This window comes from Conger conger, chromosome 8, assembly GCF_963514075.1.
Source record: "Conger conger chromosome 8, fConCon1.1, whole genome shotgun sequence".
Taxonomy (NCBI): domain Eukaryota; kingdom Metazoa; phylum Chordata; class Actinopteri; order Anguilliformes; family Congridae; genus Conger; species Conger conger.
In genome coordinates, this window is record NC_083767.1 from 51725800 (window position 1) to 51743334 (window position 17535).

At 38.9% G+C, this 17535-nt stretch overlaps 3 protein-coding genes across 7 annotated transcripts; 2 read left to right on the plus strand and 1 right to left on the minus strand.

The window, feature by feature from the left end:
- Positions 1-943: 943 nt before the first annotated feature.
- prpf18 (PRP18 pre-mRNA processing factor 18 homolog (yeast)) lies at positions 944-9710 on the minus strand. Of its 2 annotated transcripts, XM_061251459.1 has the most exons (11): positions 9550-9710; positions 9040-9117; positions 7892-7918; positions 6837-6938; positions 6296-6409; positions 5419-5565; positions 5070-5141; positions 4363-4503; positions 3113-3184; positions 2066-2221; positions 944-1587 (listed from the first exon to the last, which is right to left on the minus strand). In XM_061251459.1, exons 1-11 carry the CDS (start codon positions 9613-9615, stop codon positions 1507-1509), a joined length of 1056 nt encoding a protein of 351 aa, XP_061107443.1. In that variant the 5' UTR covers positions 9616-9710; the 3' UTR covers positions 944-1506. The 2 variants fall into 2 exon arrangements, with proteins under 2 accessions (XP_061107443.1, XP_061107445.1); XM_061251461.1 differs by lacking the exon at positions 7892-7918.
- A 51-nt stretch (positions 9711-9761) lies between these two features.
- On the plus strand, positions 9762-12200 carry meig1 (meiosis/spermiogenesis associated 1). Of its 3 annotated transcripts, none has more exons than XM_061251464.1 (3): positions 9762-10051; positions 11331-11493; positions 11897-12200. In XM_061251464.1, the coding sequence occupies exons 2-3, from the start codon at positions 11344-11346 to the stop codon at positions 12023-12025; spliced, it is 279 nt and encodes a 92-aa protein (XP_061107448.1). In that variant the 5' UTR covers positions 9762-10051; positions 11331-11343; the 3' UTR covers positions 12026-12200. The 3 variants fall into 3 exon arrangements, with proteins under 3 accessions (XP_061107448.1, XP_061107446.1, XP_061107447.1); XM_061251462.1 differs by lacking the exon at positions 9762-10051 and adding an exon at positions 10753-10798; XM_061251463.1 differs by lacking the exon at positions 9762-10051 and adding an exon at positions 10927-11120.
- Positions 12201-13815: 1615 nt separating this feature from the next.
- LOC133135488 (transmembrane protein 243-like) lies at positions 13816-17489 on the plus strand. Of its 2 annotated transcripts, none has more exons than XM_061252524.1 (5): positions 13816-13951; positions 15405-15663; positions 16065-16115; positions 16227-16328; positions 16464-17489. In XM_061252524.1, exons 2-5 carry the CDS (start codon positions 15586-15588, stop codon positions 16584-16586), a joined length of 354 nt encoding a protein of 117 aa, XP_061108508.1. In that variant the 5' UTR covers positions 13816-13951; positions 15405-15585; the 3' UTR covers positions 16587-17489. The 2 variants fall into 2 exon arrangements, with proteins under 2 accessions (XP_061108508.1, XP_061108509.1); XM_061252525.1 differs by lacking the exon at positions 13816-13951 and adding an exon at positions 14015-14176.
- Positions 17490-17535: the final 46 nt, after the last annotated feature.

Genomic DNA, 17535 nt, shown 5'->3' on the forward strand with positions numbered 1-17535 from the left:
ATTAAGAGAAATGCCAAATCTGACACAGATGCAAACAGAATACGTTTTGAGAAGCTTTGCCTAGTAAACGGGCCCATTACCACTTGAAATAGATACTTTAATTAGTCAAAGCCATCAAAAATGTGGCTGTGAATGGACTATTATGGCAGTAACACTGCAGGAAGTCATTTCCCAGCTGCTCATCGGTGTTTCAGATGTCTGATCCAGGACTATAGCAGGGATGAATCACAACAGCCTTCTGTTGGACATATCATCCCATGGAGACATCACTCTAAAACGACGTCATCCCATGCAAAGATGTCCCCACAGATCTGTGGTCTTACCAGAAAAGGCTAGATTCTGGATCACTGTGTCACTTACCCATCTCAACTCGTCCTCATGTGTCCCTGTCCATGCATTTCACACTGCATGGAATTATGCTGCTTCCAAGCCTTGCCTCATATTCTGAACTGCAGGTGCCAAAGCTAGGTATATGTGAGCTGATGTTGACTAAATGCAAAATTGCAAAAATAGATTTCATAACGAAGTATTTCAATGTGTTGGAAATCTTGAAATCATCATATCATTATAGTCTGTTGCCACAATAGTGTCTTTTAAGTTTCATCTCCTTGCTTCAGGCCTGAAGATCCTGAGCATCCCAACACTTTTTTGTGTTCTTTTGTTATTTTAATTTTTTTAAACATTGTCCCTTTAGTCAGGAACAATCGTTTCTGTTGTAAATTGCTATACTGCATGCAAGACTTCGCTCAATGCAGCAAATGCAATGGGTCTTCTCTGAGAGCAGTGAGCATCTGGTGCGCCCCATTGCTGGAGCACCCTCCCCCATCCATGGCCTCCTTTCAAATTCTCCTCACCCAGGATGTGAGCAGCCTGCCACTGCCTGCAGCTCCCACACTCACATAGAGGAAATGTCTTCCATCAATAAGAGAAAAAACAACAGAACTGTGTGGCCAAGTGACATTTTACTGTTTAAAAAGAGATCATCAACATTAAATAACCAAGCCATATTCTATACCCAGCACTAAACATTTCAATATAGGAAAAAGGGTCACTGTGAGTTTCCAATTTAATGAAATGAATGTATACTGCTGTTTATGTGCGACCAATTTAAACTCGCAATGAATACTGTTCATTGCATTCATTACAACATACTCAAACAGCCAGATGCTGCATAATAAAACTTACACACACTGTTTTAATAATGCACCAGGTCTGTTTCCATACTTCCCTCAATGAAAACAAAGGTGGTTACCCCCTTGTAGTTAAACAAAGGAACATTTCCTTGTCTGTCCCGTAATTCAGGGAAAGTTGCGGGAAGATGAGGAACAAAGTCTACACGTCCGTGGAGAGTTCAAAGTATATACATGTTCGAAACGATACAAGAGAGGCTGTACAGACACCGAGTCCCCGTAACACTGGCATGAAACTGCAATGCAGACAGACGCCTTTGAGATGCTTCAGTGTGATTTCGCACACAGACACAGGAGAAGGGACCAGGCCAGGAGGTCAGAGGGCGTTGTACTCCACACACTTGGAGGGGTCGGTGGTGAAGTGCTTCTGACATATGGTCATCAGCCGCTTCAGTCCCTGGGTGGAAAGAAAACGGCAGCAAATTTAGCGTGTATACACGCACGCGCGCATGCACACACACCCACAAATACAGAGCATACATCTATGAAAACACAATAATTATTGTACCCGAACATATGCAGACACACAATACATGAGATAAAGGAAACTCACAACATAACATAGCTGTGGTAATGCTGTTCTGGTCTGGGTAAAGTAGCGTTTCAATTGCTTGTAAAAACACTCCAGCAGATGCCTTAGAATTTACCATGGAGCATATTACAAACAAGAACATGCAACAATATGAAAGAAGAATTGTTTTTGAAGACTAAAGCCAAAATTATACATTTCTTTCAGAACAGTTAGTCATCTGCATAGATTTTACTGGTGGAACAATGTCAAATAATTATTTGATCCAGGCCTGATGCTTACACTTGTTTGAGACGAGTGCAAGAGCTGGCCTCCGAGGCTAGATGTAGCGCATTTGACCTCTCACCTGGATGTACTTCCTCTGGGTCTCGTCATTGAGGACGTGAGCCACATGTTTGGAGAAGATCTTCTCTCGCCCGGTACGGGCGTGGATGCCCACCATGGTCACTCCGATGGGCCAGGGGGCGTTCCCTATGGCCATCTGCAGGTAGGCATCATTGGCCTGGACAGCCAAGACAGTACAGTCACTCACCACTTCACCTTACAGACACTACAGTCAGACTCACCAATTCACCTTACAGACACTACAGTCAGACTCACCACTTCACCTTACATGACACTACAGTCAGACTCACCACTTCACCTTACATGACACTACAGTCACTCACCACTTCACCTTACATGACACTACAGTCACTCACCACTTCACCTTACAGACACTACAGTCAGACTCACCACTTCACCTTACATGACACTACAGTCAGACTCACCACTTCACCTTACATGACTCTACAGTCACTCACCACTTCACCTTACATGACACTACAGTCACATACCACTTCACCTTACAGACACTACAGTCAGACTCACCACTTCACCTTACATGACACTACAGTCAGACTCACCACTTCAACTTACATGACTCTACAGTCACTCACCACTTCACCTTACATGACACTACAGTCACATACCACTTCACCTTACAGACACTACAGTCAGACTCACCACTTCACCTTACATGACACTACAGTCAGACTCACCACTTCAACTTACATGACTCTACAGTCACTCACCACTTCACCTTACATGACTCTACAGTCACTCACCACTTCACCTTACATGACACTACAGTCACATACCACTTCACCTTATGCAACTGCACTGCATTTCAAGTATGTTCAGTGAAGTTCTACATAGAAATTCTATAACAGTGTAAAAATAGTTCCACAAGTTACTGCTTGAATACACAATTTTTTCATAAAAGTGACGCTTGCATTTTGTTCCCATTAGATCAATGAACTGTCTAAATGAGCCAAATAGCCTATCCCACCATTACATTCTTGAATGTGCTTTTGAAATTGCTCTTAAAACGCAAATTGTGGCAGTCCCATACCTTGACATACTCCCTCTCAAGCATGAATTTGATGATGTCTGTGATCGATTCTTTAATGTCTGCAGGAAGACTCTGAAATAGATAAAGACATTACAGGTATTGTTATGAAGAGTGAGCCAAATGACTAAATCAAATTCAAAACTACAATTTCTCAAGTCCAGAATAAGCCTTGTCATTCCAAAATAACTTCCATCTTACAAATCAAACCAATCATTTGTGCTGGAATCAGTCAGGGATGGCCTACAGTGAAGAACCACCGTAACAATGGTGAATCCCTTCATAAGCCATTACATATTCTATTATGTCGTTATTGAGATAACGTTAATGAAACATGCTAATTCTGGTCTTGTTTTGAAACAAGGACCTCTTGCCAGCACTATGGAGAGGCTATCATCTCTTCTCACGCTCCTCCTTAATCAATAACCCCACTGTGCTACATGAATCATCTCACTTAATCAGCTCAGACAACTGAAACACCTTTAACACATACCCCCTTCTGTTCAACAGTAGGTACAGACAGAGCACTAAATGAAAATTGACAGGACAATATTGCCTTTGAATATTGAGAAATATTTTGAATCTATACCATGCGATAAAGACTGCTTAGAGCATGTAATTGAGAAAGTCACTTCTTTAGCACAGAGAAGTGGGTGCAGTTATTTTTTCTGTATTTCATTGAATTGTTGAATCCCTAAGAGTAGGTTTACACTTTCTTTTTTCATAGACTGGCATTGCGTGAAATCTTCCATAATATTCTCACCATTTGTGCTAGCCATGAAAATCTTTTTTTCAGATTTGAAGCCACACTGCAAGGACTCACAGCCCTTTTGCAAAGTTTTACACTCTGTTAAGGTGTGTGTGCATGTGTGTGTGTGTGTGTGTGTGTTCCATTACTCATTCTCTCCTCAACAAAGGCTGTATAAAAAGGGAGTATAAGTATTCAGAATGCAGCTTTACACCTGAATGTCAAGAGGCCCATGAAGGTTTACTGGACACTTTGGCATAATTATCAGTAGAGAACAATCTGCCATTCACTATTTTTGTGACCCTTTGTCAACCTTTTCTAAGCATTGATAAATCTGAGTGGCTACAATGATGACTTGAGGATAAGGTTTGACACGCTTATATGCCACTGAAGCTACAGGGTGAAGAAATGTACAGGCCCCGTTCATGAGCACTCTGGGACAGTGTACTTCAGTGCGACGGTGCTCTGACTGCAGGGGGAGCCACTGAGCCGGGCAGAAACTCACCTTCTTGCGTAGTTTCCTGAATAGCGGTTTGAGGTAGGACTCGGTCTGCTTCTGCGTGGCGCTCGCCAGTTTGCCCTGGACGCTGCGCTTCACGTGGTCCTCTCGACTGTTCAGGTCCTTGGCCCACACCCCCAGGAGGAACTGCACCACAGGGAGCAGACACAGGCACGCTCATGCATTCACACTGCTTATGTGGAGTAGCCACAGGAAAATATTCTCAATGAGAATGGAATTCTTGAGCTATGCAAGATCCCAACTAATAGGGGTGGCCTGTGGCGTAGTGGTTAAGGTAAATGACTGCGATACACAAGGTCAGTGGTTCTAATCCCGGTGTCGCCACAATAAGATCTGCACAGCCGTTGGGTCCTTGAGCAAGGCCCTTAACCCTGCATGGCTCCAGGGGAGGATTGTCTCCTGCTTAGTCTAATCAACTGTACGTCGCTCTGGATAAGAGCGTCTGCCAAATGCCAATAATGTAATCGGCCAATGAATTATATACAATTTAACTGCGTGAAACAAGAAATGTACACAGGCAATTCACGTGCTTTACTCATACCTTTACTATGTTTTCCATGTTAACATCTTAATCAACTGTTAATATCAAAACCATATTAACTGTACAGAGCAAAACAAATTAACTATCATTGCTATTCAGTCATTTCATTGAAACCATCTCATTGACCTTAAGAAAGTGATGAAGGACATACCTTTAACACTTTGTTAATGATATCCATGTCTCTATCATGATCATCTGCAGTTCCCAGAGACTTTCCGAGGGCCTACGGCGATAGCAATAATGCAGTGAGAAACCAAAGCAACGAAGAGTAAACATCGCCCCCTAGTGTTTAAACAATATGCCTTATGGTGCAGTATTGTACTGTGAAACTCCAAACACATGGCAGGACCCATCAGACAATAATGAAGACATTTCTAAGGGAAATGAAGAAAACAGAGCACTGAAATGGGACATTAACTTGGTGATGACAAGACCTTAGAAGAAGGTATATAAACCATTCCTCTCCTCTACTTAAGGTGAAAGGTCATGCGTGAGGTCACCTCCAGCTCTTCGATAGTGGTGTTCTCCTCGTGGACCTTCAGGTCATGCTGTGTGTCCACCTCCCCTGCCTCCTGTCCACCCACGATTTCATTCAGGTACTGCTGGTCAATCTTATCCATGGCAGCTTTCAGATCATTCCTTAAGCCCTGCCCACATAGAGAAATCACCACATTAGTGTAGTCAAAATAATAATAATAGTAGTAATAATAATAATAATAATAATAATAATAATAATAATAATAATAATAATAATTATTATTATTATTATTATTAACACCATGATCCAAGGTGACTTAAATGGCAAGTTAAATAAAAAGAGCAGCAGAAACACGGCTACTTTGCAGCGAATAAGACAAAAAATAAGGATATTGAATGCTGTATTTCTGAACTCATTCATATCCTTTAATACCAGGTTTGGCTTCCAGAAGCAGAGGTTTAACAGTTGGATGTTAGTAGCTACAGTGTGGACTGAGAGCTCATGTAACTTACTGAAGATATGCGCCTGTGTAACTCACTGCGTAACATACTGAAAATATGCACTTATGTGTAACTCCTGCACCAGCCCAAACATATGCCTACACATGCCTACACGTTTCCAGCTCCAAGTTTGTTCAGCTAAATGTGCGATTTACATCTTCAAGTTAGTCATCCTTGTCATGGTTACACTGATTTTACTCACTTCAAGTAAATTTCTCATATTCTTGAACAAAGAAGGCTATACAAGACAAAAATAATTGCCTGCCAAACCAATAACTCCAAGAAAGTTGACGCTAATCATGCATAGTCATGCTAGGATTAGACCCGGTACTCCTGCCATAAATTGCTCCACATCCCACTGGAATTATTCCTAATCCCATTACGCAAAGCAAATCCTACCTTGTTCACTTCAGGAGCCAGGATCTCGATTTTCCTCAGGCGCTGGAAGGCCTCGTAGTCGGATTCCCCAAAGAGGCGAACGGGCTCCCCCCGTTCCCGCAGGCGCCTGATCACCTGGACGGAGGAATATCGCTCAGCACGGAGGGGCTTGAACACTGTACATACATGAGACCTGCATCGCATGTTGCTGGGCCCAAACAACATTTAAAACACTAGTATCCTTCAGAATGATCGGTGCTGAAATTCCAGAAAAAGCTAATAAGAGAACCCACCAAGCTCTGACCAAGTCAATGCAAATAGAGTCGATTCAGAAATACCAAGTCCCTGGGCTTTATAATCTCAAAGGAACCCAGCGATTCGATGGGAAACTAACTGCGACTGAAAGGTCACTCTGACTGCAGAGCAGAGCAGAACAAAGCAGACTTTGCGTCTTAAGCATATTAAGTGATTCAGGAGTAATGATGACCTCCCCTGGCTGGTGTAGATGGGATTATTTGGTCAAAAGCTTAGATTGACATGCAACGGGCTGGCGCGGTCTTACCTCCTGTCGGGAGAGAGTCATGGGCAGCTTCTCCTCAGTCAGCTCCAGCTCCAGCACAGGATTGGACGAGGTAGAGGGTTCCGCCTCCTCTGGCTTCTCCATCTTAAACATTAGAGGAACAAGGTTTTCCCAAGTGTTACACAATTGTTTCTCAGTTGAGTCTCTATAATGTACTCATGTCGCAACTCAAGCATTAGTATACAACGACAAAGCTTTGGCCTGTTCACAGTTCAGCTAGCATGACCCACTCTCAATCACTGTTATTTGTCTGGCAGATGCCTTTGACCCCAAAGAACTCAATGAAGGATAGTGACTTTATGTTATGGGCACTGCTGGTCTATTCTCAAAAAAATCTCACTTCACATTTAAGCTCAGAAATACCTTACACTTTGTCTAAATCAATTAGCAGTGTCCAAAGAGCTGTAATGAATTCACTACACAGACAAAGACCAGCGATCCAAAATGCCACCCAATGACCTCATTCATTAAATGCTGTTGCATTTATTCTGTGAATTGCTCATGAAATACTCATATGTTGTAGGTCATCCTTAAAGCCTTGTTTGGAGCATGCTTTCTGAAGAACATGCACCTACTGTATCCCAACTAAACCATAGAATAGCAAAACAAACAAATAACAATAAAAAACCAGATCACATACAACAAACGCCAGGGTCAAAATCTTAAATTAAAAATTAAAAAAGCAGGTTTCAGCCAGAGGTTCAGTGGAAATTATCTGCGACGTGTCCTTCACCAACACAACACCTTCGCAAAGCAAAGCATTCGCGGTCTCTCAAATGGAAAGCAGATTCAGTCATTCTGAACAGAGAACCTCTAAACAGGGTGCAGAATACTGAAGCCTGCGGCATCCCAGCATGTGGAAGCTGGATTTGTGCAACTTAGGCAGCTATGGCCGATGAGCCAAAACAAATCCAATGCAAAGAATTCCTCATCATGCTGTGCATTAAAAGGAAAACCAAATAAAATCAAATGGAGGCAACATGCAGCCGTTTGCTACTCAGCAGGACCACATCTCTCTGTGAGCTGCCATCCCATACCTGTCCTGTTGGCTTCACATTATCAACCTACAGCGCAGCGCAGACAGGATAGGGAGAAAAGGCATTAGTGTCAATGAACAAATGGTGACACGAAAGTCAGGTTGTGGTATTCACTACTGAATGTGAGTGCACCAGTTATGCCTGATGAAGAAAAAGATTTCAGCGTGCCAAGAATTCAGGAAATCCGGTTCTTGTTCCATAACTTTTTTACATTTTACATTATTATTGGCATTTGGCAGACGTACAACGAAGTACAAGGATACTTTTGTGTAACTATTGTCTGAACAAACACTTATTATTAGTTGTTTCCTCCCATTGTGCAAAACATTTTCAAAAATGTTTCATGTTATTTTATCACAAAGGGATAAGTTCACTTTCTGGAGCAGTTCACTTTTCTTTACTTTTTTTTTGTTTTGTATTACTTTGGTTTTAGTTTAGGTTTTCAGTTGGCCCACACATTTTTCATGCAATTAAGGATATTTTAGACTTTCAATTTTAAGATGACCAAACAATACCTTGTGTAGATTCAGTCGGGGGGTTTTGGTCTCAAGCAAGGAAATACACATCAAGTAATCCAAAAGCAGCTCATGGCAATATAATTTTTCCAGTGGTTGTACACATGAAGAGATGTGATAGGAAACAGTCCCAACACAAAATAAGATATATTGTTATTCTTCAAAAAACAAAATGTAACATACATGTGCACTACCTCTAGAGACATAACATCCCTGTACAAGCTGCTTATGAGTTATTCCAAGCGCATTTTCTTACCTTAGACCATGAACTGGACCTATGCCTCTGTGCTAGCCAGTGCAAAGCCGGCACATCATCAGAAGCTTCTCTAAAATATCTTTAATTGTAAATAAAAATGGAAAGCCAATGGAAAGCATAGACTGAAACAACAAATATACAGTAAGAAATAAATTTCTGCTGTACTGGATGAACCAACACATGAAACTAAATATCAACACGTAATCAAACAAGGATACACCTCATTGTCATACTACCTGTTGATTAATATGATCAATGAAATAGAAATGTGGACACATTAGCCTAAACTGTGCTCTTTGTATTCTTTTAGTCTCCATCCTATTCGGAGTCGCACACGTGTCAAAGAGCATAAAGACAACACCTTGGTGCTACAGTACCTTGTATCCACATCTTTTATAATATTCTTCTTCCTCTTTTCGGGCAAGTTCAGACCGTTTGAAACATTTCTTTGACTCCTGTGAAAGAGAATATATGCGGTAACAGTTACTACAGTTCTACAATGCCTCATATCATTATTCGCCGTTACTGCACTAGCTACCTAGCTCATTAGTATACATATACATATACATATGTTAGCAGCTAGCTATATACCTAGCAGCTGCTAGCTAGCTATACATTGTGTAGTAACACGCATGACAACGTCGGTCTGCAAGCAAATGTAATATGTGCGCAGCTACAGTCGTGACCACATAGCTATATAAGCTAGCTAGGGTTACTGTATCGCCAACGTGCTATTTTGGCTCAGTATTGATCAGCTATGTTAGTCAAGATAGCTATCTAGACAGGAAGCTAAATATGTTAACTAGCATCTGCATACAACACGAAAAGCACTAACTTAGCTAGCTCGGATAATCAGCTCGGATAATCAACTCGGATAATTTACTTACACCAACAAGCTCTTTCTCTTCAAGAAGTTTCCTTTTTCTTATAATCTCTGCTTTGAGGATATCCATGATTTTGATATTTATTTGGATTTTATCAATTGCGCTTAGTTTGCTCCAGCACAAGAACAAGAAAAAACAAACACACTGGAAGTAATCACATTGTACTTCCGGTATGGGTAAAATTTGGAGGGTCAAAGTTCAACTAAAGTATTTGTTTACCACTTACCACCAGTTTAGCTAGATATTATTTAGCTAGATATATTATGGTTGAAAGAAATCCACCCTATATTTATTGATGTAATGACTACAAATGTTTTTTTAATACATCTAGTTTTCTGTACTCTTTTACGTTGATGTTGAGGGAGATGGCCAAAAATATTTAGGCTTACTTTATAAGCTACAGGCAGAGACCAACGTTAAATAACTATAAATGATAAATCTCCCTCGCTAACTGTTACATGGTTCCACAAACTGGCACAATGGGGTAACAGTAGTCAGTGACGAGGTAAGAAGTGCTCGCCCACAAGTAAATCGTATTCCAGAAGGAGGGAAACTGGGAGAGGGATTCAAAGCTTAAACATAGCAAGATGCAAGCTCGACACAGATTCAAACCGTTGACGTTGCTCCAAAATTTCTACGCAAACGCAAAACACTTAGGAATAGTCATTTTGACTCCATTAGCAAATTGTATTTTGCTGCCATCTACTGCAGAAGAAAAAAAGTGTCTTGAAAATCAGAAAGCGTTTAATTACTAGAGAATACAAGGTGCACAATCCAATAGTTTGTTTTAAAGAAGGACAAGAACAAAGCAGTTTGCAAAAGATACTAGAAAGATACTAGTCTAAGATTATGATAAAAACCGATTTTACATTTGTGTATTTCCTTCCCAATCAGTTCTCCATTCCCAATGTGTCTCAGAGATAATACTATTTCATGACAAATAAACTAGATTTAAAGGATTTCAATTTATATAAAAAGTGTGTGTGTGTGTGTGTGTATGTGTGCCATAGCTTCATATTTTTAACCCCAAACCCATAATATTTTTTTAACTGACCAAGTAGTGTGGACATGGTTTCGACACATTGACAAAATATATAAATAAATAATAATACAATGATAATAATTTAAAAAAGAAATCTGTATTACCCATTCACAAACAGAGCTAATACAAACGGGGTTGTGGGGATTTTAAATAACCTGACCTCTAGTGGATAGGAGACTGAAAAATGTTACCAGGACCCGTACGTCTAAGGTAACGTTACGATTTATAACGTCTTAGAACATTTTCCGTTTTTATGTTAGATCCATTAACTATTGCACAGCACTATGTACGATGGGAGGCCGCACCTCTTAAATGTATCGCTTTGTGCCCAGCACTGCCCAGATTAACACTGGATTTTGAAGCAACATTTTTTCCTTCTTTGGCGTTGGCGGTTGCTAAGAGACGCAGGAGCAGTCAGTACTTTAAAAAAAAAACAAATGAAATCGTTTTGTAGCTAAGCGTTCTGAGCGTATGTAAGCGATATCACCGAGAGTTAACGTTGCTATTTGTTTTACACATCCTGTAACTTAATGTAAGTTATGTAACTCTAACAAAACATATTTTTGCAATCTTTTACAATATTCTACAATCTGCATTGTGTTTTCGTGTCTACGAGGAAAACTTAATGTCATGTATCGTCAATGTATCTGTAGCAGAAATGCTCATTAAGCTTGCTTGCATCTGTGAATTGGCTGTCGTTAGGCTCAGCGATATGGCATGTTTTCTATTTTTCTTGCTTTAGTTCCTTCATCAAAATGTCCTGTGCCTCATATCTGCGTTCCGCCCGACCAAAAGCGATGAGCCGTGCTAAGCAGTGGACGGATGAAGTGGAAAACCTGTACAGATTTCAGCAAGCCGGTTATAGGGATGAACTGGAGTACAAACAAATCAAACAAGTCGAAATGGTAATGCTGATTAAACCTGTTCTTCAATAGTGTATCGCTTCTAATGTACAAAGAAGTAAACATGTCCAATTACAGGTATTTGCAGTCAACATTTCTAGGTTCGATGAATTCATATCTATGATTCATTTTTTATTTCCGAGTGTTTGCACTGTAACAGGGCTGTAGGACTGTTATTATTGAATCCTCCAGCAAATATTTTAATTCACTTAACTTCAGTGAAATGTCCAGCTATTGAGCAGTGAAAAATACAAGCACTTAATGTCTTAATATCCAAATAATCACAGTGATAGCAAAATATTTTAATTCTATACTATACTATAGGTTAAATCTATAGGTTAAATCTTTTTGATTTGTGCTGTTATTTTTTCTGTTTGTGAATAACTTATTTATTTTGTCATTTCAGATTGATCGGTGGCCTGAAACTGGCTTTGTGAAAAAGCTACAGCGACGAGATAACACATTTTACTACTACAACAGAAAAAGGGAATGTGAGGACAAGGAGGTCCATAAAGTGAAAGTATATGCATACTGAGCCATGTGTTTTCACCATATGCTCTTCTATAAGTACTCATAAGCATTTGTACATGAGATGCTAGGAATGAATCAAGGTTCTGTTTGTGAAAATTAAACTGAAAATATGCTTTTATTTTCTTTTTTAAATGATGAAATACCTGATGTGAAGTAATAATAAATATTGTGAAGTATAACTATCGCCATGTATTGTGTTTTATACATATATATATATATATATATATATATATATATATATATATATATATATATATATATATAGGGCTTAAGGCAAGCTGTATGCTAATGGCTGTCACACACTTATCATGTGATATCAGTAGGAGGTTTCTTAAGCTTCAGGCTGGGATTAAACAAAAATATGCCAAACAAGCCTGCTATGGCCATTGTTCCTTAAAATGACAGTGCAAGTATAGACTGTATAAGAGCTGTTTTCTTGTTTAATATTCCATCACCACTGGATTTAGAGCTAGCAGGTAGGTAACCATTCTACACATAATATCAGTATAGAAACAAGTTAAGTTTTTATTAAAAGTAGATATTGTCAGTCTAATGTTGCTTTGGTGGAACCCATGCTTTATTATTCATTTTAACCAGACTGAAAGGTTGTTTGCTGAAGATATTGGAAAAAGGTTTAACTGCAAGGTCCATAAAATGTGTGACGTGTGCATTTATGACATTGTTTAATTTGCCTTAGCAATGCAAGAAAGACTGATTCTTTCCTCAAAAAAGATTGGGCCTGTGTGATGATACTCTAAGCACTGCTGCTACTCTATGTTCAGAGGCAAGCTGTTTATCCGTTTTCCAGGTTGTAGTGGATGGACTTATTGCAAGGTATTGCACACATACAGTGAGCACCATAGTTAATTGGACAGTGACACACACATCTTTTATTTGAGTTCAGTACTTTAGTACTTTGAGTTTGAAGGGATACAATGACAATGAGGTGTCAATTGTAGTGCAGATTGTCATCTTTAATTTGAGGGTATTTTCACCCATTTTGGATGAACCGTTTAGAAATCATACAATCTTTTACATAGCCCCCTTTTTTCACACTTTCCTCTTTCCATCACTCTAGTACATGTTCATCTTTGTCCCATCTGTCCACAAGATTTTGTTCCTGAACTCTTGGGGCTCTTTCAGGTGCTTTTTAGCAAACAGTAATTTTGCATTTTTGTTCTTCAGGCTTGTCAGTGGTTTGCATCTTGTAGTTAACCCTCTGTAGTCCTGCTGGTGTAGTCTTCTACATATGGAAGACTTTGACACATCTATACCTACATCCAGGAGAGTGTTTTTGATCTGTTGGGCTGTTGTATCCTTTCAATCTCAAAGTGCTAGAGTACAGAACCAAAATAACAAAAGATGTGTTACTGTCCAATTAATTATTGTGCTCACTGTATACCAGCAAGCTGATACCATACTTTCACTACCTTATTAGTGGGTACACTCGTTTTATGTTGCACTTAACACCATAAATCTGAACAATCCAATTTTTCATCAACGCAATACAATGTAAACAACTGTGCGGTGTCCTTTGGCAGTTTGAATGCAGGAGCATATTAACGAAGACAATTTAACACCTTAAAGTATTTTTTATGCACCTTATGAACTGGTTTTGTTTTCCGTGGAATGTTTGACTAGCTAGTGTGCTATCATTGGGGGAACACATTTTTTTAAATACCTTTTTTGTGTAATATAACTGCGGTCAATTCATACGTTATACGTTTTCGCCGAAAATGTTATTTTGCCAACATCCCCTTTAAATGCATTCCCTTTAACCTTTGACCTGATTCAGTGTTCGATTGCAAGCAAGAAAGGGAGCTATCAAAGTTCTGTCGATGCAAATGATGGTATAAGCTAGCACTAGCGTTAACCTGCCGATTGGGTGTGAAAACAAGATATCTGACGTTAGGTACACATTGTTTATCTGGTGAGTTAATTGACATTTTGTTTCCGATACAATGACATTATTCTGGAAGTACAGTCACGCAGCAACACACCAGCTGTTATTCTCTCGTAAATTAGGTAACATAGCTACAGCTAGCTAGCTAGTTAGACGAGCTGTCAACGTTTGCTACCTTGGCTATCTAGATCTAGTTAGTTACCTTTCCAGCAACAGTATACAGCATACTGCATACAGTTTCATCCCTACCAGGTATTTGCGTGTATTAGTTAACTAACTAGTTCATACACTGTGACATAATTAACGTGATGTTATATAGCTAGTGTGTTGTATAGATAGTGTGCAAACAATTCTTATATTAACAGTTTCTGTTCCCTAAAATCAGTCATTCGTCTAGCTATGTTCTGTGTAGCTAGCCTAGGTGCTAATGTTTTTGTACGATCAAAGGTAAATTGTTTAGCTCGGTAGCTGCCTACCTAATTCAACGTGATGTGTAGTTGGCTAACTTAGCTAACCAGTCAATATTATCCCACTTCGCAAATTTGCTAAGATATGCAACGTAGTAATTTATTAGGTAGCGTAAGACAGTTGTGCTTATCAGGCTGAGTTATTTAAGTTCAATTTGTCGTTGACTATCTAACTATACGGAAGTGTTAGCTAACAGTTAGCTACCTTCCAACGTTAGGTAGCTAGCTAGCCTAAATGTAAGTCTAACTAACTTACTATTACTCTTACACTGTACATTCCCGTTTTAAAACAATGCTGTTAAGATTAAATCATTACAATGAAACGACATGAAAGCTATTACTAGTTGCTTACATTAATTTATTCCCAGTATGTGATGGCATCGAGTGTATTAATCGTGTGCAGTTTAGTGAGTTGCTACATGTAGACTAATCATTATTTTAGTTGTATCGTTATTGTGTATTCCACTGTACTAGATCGGAGTTAGGCTACGTGCTGTCCTCTTCAACATTTTAAGTTCCCCCGTTCAAGTGCTAACTAGTGATATGATTGATACCACTCCACATCAGTATTGCCTGGTTAGGGAATGAGCCCCCTATCCCCATTGAATGAAGTCTGTGGATCTCTCAGCCGCACTTGAAATGAAGACGGATTGTAATGGGTACAGTGCAAGGCATGCATATATCTAGTGTTTATTGGTATGCTGTAAATAGCCATTTTATATTACATGAATCTACATATCACGTCACACATCATGCAAACGTGGTAAAAGACAAAAACAAATATATTTTTTGATACAGAACTGTTTTTTTTTTTGCAAGTGCTGATGTTTTTGAATCAGAATGACTGATGATTTCAAAATAGCATTTAAATGGCCTGCACAACAGTAATATATCTTTAAACCATAGTAATTAAACTGTTCTGTTGCCAACTGTTTTTATTTTTATTTTTTATTAACAATATTGTAATAGAAAAAGTAGTATTGTAGGTTAAACTGTTCCCTTCACCTTTTCAGGAAGTCCAACCAGAAGAACAATGTACTGCAGCTAAGGGCCTCCTTTTCCCAGAACATCCTTTGACTCTTGGAGGAATGTTTATCTCTCCGGGGGAACAGACACGTGCCATAGATGTCCACATGAAGGAACATTGTTGTTGAGAGCCCTCCTCCACAGGCCTCTTGCAGCTCAAAGGCAGAAATGGATGATTTCACGACTCGGACATATGGAACAACTAGACTGGATAACAGGCCCTTGTTTGGGGAGACATCCGCCAGGGTACGAATGGGCTGTCGCGTTCTGCTGTAGATGGGAAGGATACAGTATAGTTGTGATCTTGTAGAAACATGGGAAGCCAATGATGAGGCTTGTGTGTGCTCTAAAGAAATGTGTGAAGACTTTGATGGGGAAAAGGCACAAACGCTGTGCTATTAGAAGTTTCATGAAGAAATGCATGGAAATTGCATCCCACCCACTTGCTTGATGCAAAAAATGAATGAATCTGCTGATTAAATTTATGCTAGCTGTTGGAAAGCTTTTCACTCTTGTCAGAATTTGTAGTTCACTTCCGCTCTAGATGCAAACTGAATGCTTATTCCACAGAATAGAATTGCTGAAAAAATTACTTTAAAATGTCATATCCAACCATTTCCAATTTTCCTTCATTTTTCCCCCTCTAGGATCGAATTGTCAATTTAGTAGTGGGTGGACTCACATTTTTACTAGTTCTAGTAAGTATATGCAATGTACAGCTTTTGACTAAGAAAGCATTGGTTATTACATATTGGTTAAACACAACTAAATTAAACTGTTATAAATGATTGTTTTTTTTGTTTTTTCAGGTAACCGTTATTTGTTCTTTTGTCTTTCCCACACCTCCGAGACCATTGAATATTTTTTTTGCCTTCTGCATCCTAATGATATGTGGTGCAGTTGTGATTCTAGTAAGTATAGTCTATTTATTTGTATTTAGTAAGTGCTGAATCATACATGCCTTTGCTGAACTTGGCAATCACTTTCTTCTGATGAAATATTCAGTAATTTCTGAACTGCTGATAAAAATGTTCTTCTCTCAACAGATATTCTGGTATCGGCAAGGAGACCTGGAGCCCAAATTCCGAAACCTGATCTATTACATCCTGTGTTCAATAGTTTTGTTGTGTATATGTGCCAACTTGTATTTTCATGATGTAGGGAAATGAATGAATATCAAGTATGCCTTAAAAGCTGCTCACTGAACGAGAAGCTGTTAAACAGGAACAGATTGTACCTTACTTCAGCATAAAGAATATGGAAGCGTATTAATGAAGTAACTATTTCGTAATTCAGAAACCATTTTAAATATGGAGGTTTTGATAGTGCCACCATGTTTTGCATATAGGGTTGGACATTTGAGCCTGTACTGTATTTATATGGCATGTGGAAAAAGGTAACTTCTCAGGTGTGATCAGACATGCATGTGATGTAATTTACTCTAGATAGGACTTCTGTGATTTTCCAGCTATTATGCATAGGGCTGTGAGGTGTTACAGTTGGCAATAATCTTTTAGATTAAGAACTCATTAGTTTAGATTCTTTTAGATTAATACCATGAAATGTCATGTGTAGATTTCTGGAATCTCTGCTGGAATAATCAACCAATGGATCACTGGGTAGATGGAATTAAGAGACTAAAATATGCCAACATTCATGTGAAGGCACAGCTCTGGGAAAAGCCAAAGGCTATTTCAGCTTAAACTTTTTTTAAATATAAAAGTATATGCGTGTATATACAAATGTGTATATATAGCAATGTGTGTGTTTGTGTGTATACATATTTTTTCACACACACACAAAATAATGATTTATACATTCCAAATTTTCAAGAGATTTTCAGTGCAATTTTAAAATCCTTTCCCCCCTTTGGAGATTACATTCCTTTTATTATAGCACTTATATGAATAAATGACAAAATAATAGTTTAATTTCTTATTGTGATTTCTGAAAAACACAGCACTTTTGTGTCATATTGTTTAACTGGAGGTCTTACTAACTGAATATCAATGAGACTGTAAATCTGCCATTTTCTATACCAAATTTCTGTAATAAACAGAATGTTTATTTTGGATCTTGTAGAGGTTTGGTGTGGATTTCAAATGAATAATCAATACT

Coding starts and splice junctions, on each gene's coding strand:
- meig1 (XM_061251462.1), top strand. CDS start 10,773: ATGTTACCAGGACCCGTACGTCTAAG. Junction 10,799..11,330: donor CCAGGACCCGTACGTCTAAG/GTAACGTTACGA, acceptor TTCTTGCTTTAG/TTCCTTCATCAAAATGTCCT. Junction 11,494..11,896: donor AAATCAAACAAGTCGAAATG/GTAATGCTGATT, acceptor TTGTCATTTCAG/ATTGATCGGTGGCCTGAAAC.
- LOC133135488 (XM_061252524.1), top strand. CDS start 15,586: ATGGATGATTTCACGACTCGGACATATGGAACAACTAGACTGGATAAC. Junction 15,664..16,064: donor TTGGGGAGACATCCGCCAGG/GTACGAATGGGC, acceptor TTCCCCCTCTAG/GATCGAATTGTCAATTTAGT. Junction 16,329..16,463: donor GTGGTGCAGTTGTGATTCTA/GTAAGTATAGTC, acceptor TTCTCTCAACAG/ATATTCTGGTATCGGCAAGG.
- prpf18 (XM_061251459.1), bottom strand. CDS start 9,615: ATGGATATCCTCAAAGCAGAGATTATAAGAAAAAGGAAACTTCTTGAA. Junction 9,118..9,549: donor AAGAGAAAGAGCTTGTTGGT/GTAAGTAAATTA, acceptor TCTCTTTCACAG/GAGTCAAAGAAATGTTTCAA. Junction 3,185..4,362: donor TCAGGAAACTACGCAAGAAG/GTGAGTTTCTGC, acceptor TATCTATTTCAG/AGTCTTCCTGCAGACATTAA.